The sequence below is a fragment of the Galeopterus variegatus genome, unplaced genomic scaffold (assembly GCF_000696425.1).
Source record: "Galeopterus variegatus unplaced genomic scaffold, G_variegatus-3.0.2 Scaffold2904, whole genome shotgun sequence".
Classification (NCBI taxonomy): domain Eukaryota; kingdom Metazoa; phylum Chordata; class Mammalia; order Dermoptera; family Cynocephalidae; genus Galeopterus; species Galeopterus variegatus.
This window is the reverse complement of record NW_007729015.1, coordinates 221,481-226,289: the sequence shown is the minus strand read 5'-3', so window position 1 is coordinate 226,289 and position 4,809 is coordinate 221,481. Positions and strand designations below refer to the sequence as shown.

General features: G+C 40.0%; 1 protein-coding gene across 2 annotated transcripts in view; it reads right to left on the bottom strand.

Annotated features, from left to right (window-relative positions):
• ZSCAN26 (zinc finger and SCAN domain containing 26) overlaps positions 1-4,809 on the bottom strand; it is a 13,457-nt gene that overhangs the window by 5,051 nt on the left and 3,597 nt on the right. Inside the window, exons 2-5 of one of the 2 annotated variants that reach the window (XM_008583418.1) lie at positions 3,994-4,069; positions 1,714-1,939; positions 1,300-1,555; positions 880-997 (exon numbers count right to left, since the gene is read on the bottom strand). In XM_008583418.1, the coding sequence (XP_008581640.1) occupies positions 880-997; positions 1,300-1,555; positions 1,714-1,877 (538 nt within the window). In that variant the 5' untranslated portion in view covers positions 1,878-1,939; positions 3,994-4,069. The remainder of the gene's footprint in view (positions 1-879; positions 998-1,299; positions 1,556-1,713; positions 1,940-3,993; positions 4,070-4,809) is intronic. The other variant, XM_008583417.1, reaches the window with a different exon arrangement.

Here is a 4,809-nt window from a genome sequence, read left to right as displayed (position 1 = left end):
GTATGTGGGATCCGAACCCTCGGACGGGAGCGCCGCTGCGCTTCCCAAGCAGCGCACTATCCAGTGCACCACCGGGCCGGCCCTATGTTTTACTTTTTATTATGAATTTTTTCAAACATCAAGAAGAGTAGAAAGAATAACATTACCCAGCTCACTGAAGAGTTTTAAGGAGGGAAGAAACATTAATAAATATGGTGCTTAAATGATGGAGATTGAGCAGGAGGTAACTTCAATGCTTCCATTACCAAGATAACACTAAGGCAAAAAAAAAAAAAAGAAGCAGAAATTGTATAAGACCAGAAAGAAGAAAAGAAAAATGTATGAAACAGAAATTAGAAAGGTGGATTTCAGTGACAAAGAAAATATAGTAGAACAATAACAAAAAAATTCAGGCGACATTTAGAAATAAAAGACAGTAGCCATAGTAGCCATTTACAATTATTTGAAGGAGATAAGATTGAAGGAGATAAGAAAAAATGAGTCACGAAGCATGTGACTGGGATTCTTTGCCTTAGGTGAGAAACTAGCACTACTTCTTTTATTTACCCCTAAGTAAGGGAAAGAAGAGCAAGGTGAAGGGTCAGACTCCCTAGTATCCTTTCCTTGGTGTTTTGTTAACTAAAATGTTTGGGATAATAGAAATCTTTTATATCTTGATTGTGGTGCTGATTAGATGACCATAATTATTTCATGTTTGTGTAAACTACTTGGCCTGTACACTTACAAAGAGTAAATTTTATTGTATGAAATTCATACCACAGTAAAGATAACTCAAAACAAAAACAAAAAAGAAAACACTAAAGGTGCTGAGCAGGGCCTCAGAGAGAACTGCACAGTCCACTCCATCTCATATGCAAGAAGATGCAACCCAGTTCTTACCCTTCTCTTTCTCAGGCTCTGGAACGTCATACTTAGGCTGGGCCTGCTGCTCCTGCACTGCTTTCAGAGGGGCTGTCTCCTCCTCAAGCAGTTTTTGTTTCTTTGCCTGGCCTGGGTCCTAGGGACAATTAGGTACATGTAGGGATAAATACACATGAGTTTAGGAAACTTCTGTTCAGAAAAACACTTCAATGTTAGAAAAAAGAGAAACCCCAGAGGAGCAAAGAAAAGGGGGTGGGAATCTGGAGCATACTCAGCTTCCTCTCGGCAGGAGACAGGTAAAGTTGAGGTAAAACCTACAGAAATGAATAGACTGGGCAGAAATTGAACCTAAGCTTAGCAGTTCTCCTCCCACTGGTGAGCACATGTCCACCTATCTCAATTTGTGCTTTCCTGAAAAAGAGCAGAGCTGACCCTTACCACCTGTTGTTCTGTTTCTCCAAGCTCCAGCTGCAAATCCTCCAGTACAACCACCATGTCCTCCCTGCTCTCTGGGTGATGCTCCCTCACCCGGGCCTGGAGCACCTCAGGCAGGATGGATAGGAATTGCTCCAGCACCAGCAGCTCCAGGATCTGCTCCTTGGTGTGGGTCTCAGGCTGCAGCCACTGTTGGCAGAGCTCCCGGAGCTGGCTCAGTGCTTCTCGAGGTCCTGCTGTCTCTTCATAGCGCAAATGCCTGAATTGTTTGCACAATGGCTCCTGTCGAGCTCCAGCACCAGCAGCTCCAGGATCTGCTCCTTGGTGTGGGTCTCAGGCTGCAGCCACTGTCGGCAGAGCTCCCGGAGCTGGCTCAGTGCTTCTCGAGGTCCTGCTGTCTCTTCATAGCGCAACTGCCTGAATTGTTTGCACAATGGCTCCTGTCGGAGGCTTTTCCTGTCTCCTTGCAGCTTGAATCCCTGTTCCCAAGTAGAGTTGTGATCCTCCCTCACTACCCGAAGCCCCTCTTTCTTCAGATTCAGAGGTGCCAGGGAATGAGCACTCACCAATGCAGTCGCCATCCCCAGCTCCAGACTGCTTGGCTTTGGAAAACTTTCTTTTGACTGTATCCTCAGGGATACTCCTAAAAATATAATAACAAGAATCTGTAATAGCAGCAGTAACAACAACAAAACAATAATAATAATAATAATAACAACAACAACCCCTTATTGGGTTTATACATTTTTCTACTATCCATTTTTTTTCTCTGAAACATTCATTTTTAAATGCACATATAAAATGAGAAAACTGTTTTGCAGAAGATTGCCAGCTAACATAGCAGGAATAACATATTTGAAAAATCATTTTGCAGCCCTCAAAATAACTAATTCAGTCAAAGACCACAAATCGTTTCTAAAACAATTGGATAAAATGAGTAGGGGAACAGGACATTCTCACAGTCTCAAAGAACACACTGATTGCTTATTAATTACAAAGGGAAAATAAGGTGATATCTGGCAATCACAAATGTAACCAAATGATCAAACTAGCAATACCAATACTAAGACAACCAACATTATGTGCCTTATCTATGTAGTATTTTTACTAAAAGTGTTTAACATGAATCTAATAATAAGGAAACTTTCAGATAAATCCATAATCTATCTCATCTACTACAACAGGCATGAACTCATCAAAACAAGTGATTTCATGAAAACTAAAAGAGGGTTATTGTTCTAAATTAAAAAGACACAATTAAATGCAATGTGTAAAATTTTGCCCTTGTATGTAAAAAAGAAAAATACAGCTACAAATATTTTCTGAAGAGTTTAGAAATCTGAATATGAATGATATATCACAATGGGGTAGGAAAACTACAGCCCAGCAGACCAAATAGAGCACAAAGTCTGTTTTTGTATTCCTTTACTGGAATACAGCTACACCCCCTTCTTCAGATATTGTTTACGTCTGCTTTCAAACTACACAGCAGAGCTGAACAGTTGCCACAGAGATCATATCACCTGCAAAGCCAAAAACATTTATTATCTGGCCTTTTGCAGAAAAAGATTGCTAACCCCTGATATAGAATTTTCTCAGGTAGAATAAAAGTTTTGTGGTCATGAAAGAGAATACCCTTATTCTCAAGAGATGCATGCTAAAACTTATTTTCAAATGTTTTAGGGAAAAGAGAAGTGTGTATGCAGTGAGAGAGAGTGCAACTGCAGCAGGAAGTTGACAACTACTGCTCCATAAGGAGTTATATGGGTATTAATTGTACTATTCTTTCAACTTTTCCATAAGACTTAAAAATTCTCAAAATGTTAAGAGAAAAAAAGATGCAAAATAAATATAACTGCTGATATGTTCATTAAAGCCAGTATCAGAATTAACAAAAAGAATGTAAAAATATTCATAACTCATCTCATTTACTGATTGTCTACCATGTGCCAGACTCTTCTTAGTTGTTGGGAATACAAAGATAAAAGACAACTCTGTGGCCTCTCCACCTCTCTGATTCTCAAGAAATCTGAAGTGAGTAAGCAACTACAGTTCAGTGGATTAAGTGCCATGATGAAGATATGCACAGGATGGTAGCAGAGTACAATGGTAAAGTACCTAATTCCCAGCGGCAGGTCAGAAAAATCTTCCTAGAAGTGAGTCCTGAATGAAAGTTAGTCAGACAAAGATATAAAGAAAGGGTTTTTTAGACAGAGAGAAAAGTTTGAGCATAGAGCTATTGAATATTCTGCATAGTAGTTAGTTATGGCTCAGAAATGGTTACATGGGGCTGGAACCCTGGGAAACATCTATATATAAGGAAGAGAAGTGAGAAGGAACAACTGGAGAGGTAGGAAAATAACAAAGACAGTAGTATCCAGAAGGCCAAGGAGGTCTACTTCTATAAGTGTGGAGTGGTGGAAGGAACCTGGGCCTCAGATAGGCCTGAGTTCCAAAGCAGCCCTGTCATCTACAAGCTGTATGACCTGGGGCAAGTTTCCTGTTATCCTCTTGGAGACTTATTTTATTTATTTGTACAATGAAGATAATATTTAATCCAGAGGTTTTGAGGTAAATAAGATAATAATGATAAAGAATAGTAGGAATTAATTAATTTATAAGTGGGATTATGATGAGGCAGTGCTCAAGAGTATGAAATGCTATACAGTGACTTAACCTAAGACCTGACATACTGACCTGATTCAAAAGTACAGATGTCACTGGTGACCTCTGTGAAGGCAGTTTCAGTAGCGGAATAGTAAGAACAGCCAGCCTGTCATAGGAAATAAGAAAATGGAGAGTGAGTAAAAATTACTCTTTCAAAATGTAAGACATTGAATGGAAGGAGAGAGATGGGGCAAAAACTTGGAAAGGGTAACACAGAGGATAAGTATGTTTGTGACTTCTGTTACTATCTTTATGCTGCTGATTTCCTTATTTTTCAGGCCAGGTATCTCAAGTGCCAGACTTATGTTTCCTTCTGTCTATCTGGTACCTAGATACCCTACAGAAGCCTCTCAAACCCAACATGTCAAAAACAAACTCAAAGAATTCCACCATCATCCCTCAGAGCAGGACCTTTGATATGTGGGACCTTAACCATTCTTGATTTTGACTACTCTTCAGTGGCCCTATAGGTCAGTGAAATAACATCTGCCAGCTGCTGACAGTGAAATTAATGTGCATGTGGGGGTGGGTGAGAAGACTCACTTAACTAGTGGCTGTGCCTGAACAGGCTCCAAATATATCTTGCTGTTATATATTCCTGGATGTATACATAGTAACACTCTCCAAATGATAAATATTTTTTCATTGTAAAAAATGGACTTAAGGGGCTGGCCCGTGGCTCACTTGAGAGAGTGTGGTGCTGATAACACCAAGGCCATGGGTTCAGATCCCTATATAGGGATGGCCAGTTAGCTCACTTGGGAGAGTGTGGTGCTGACAACACCAAGTCAAGGGTTAAGATCCCCTTACCAGTCATCTTTTAAAAAAAAAAGCTTAGTTTGTGTT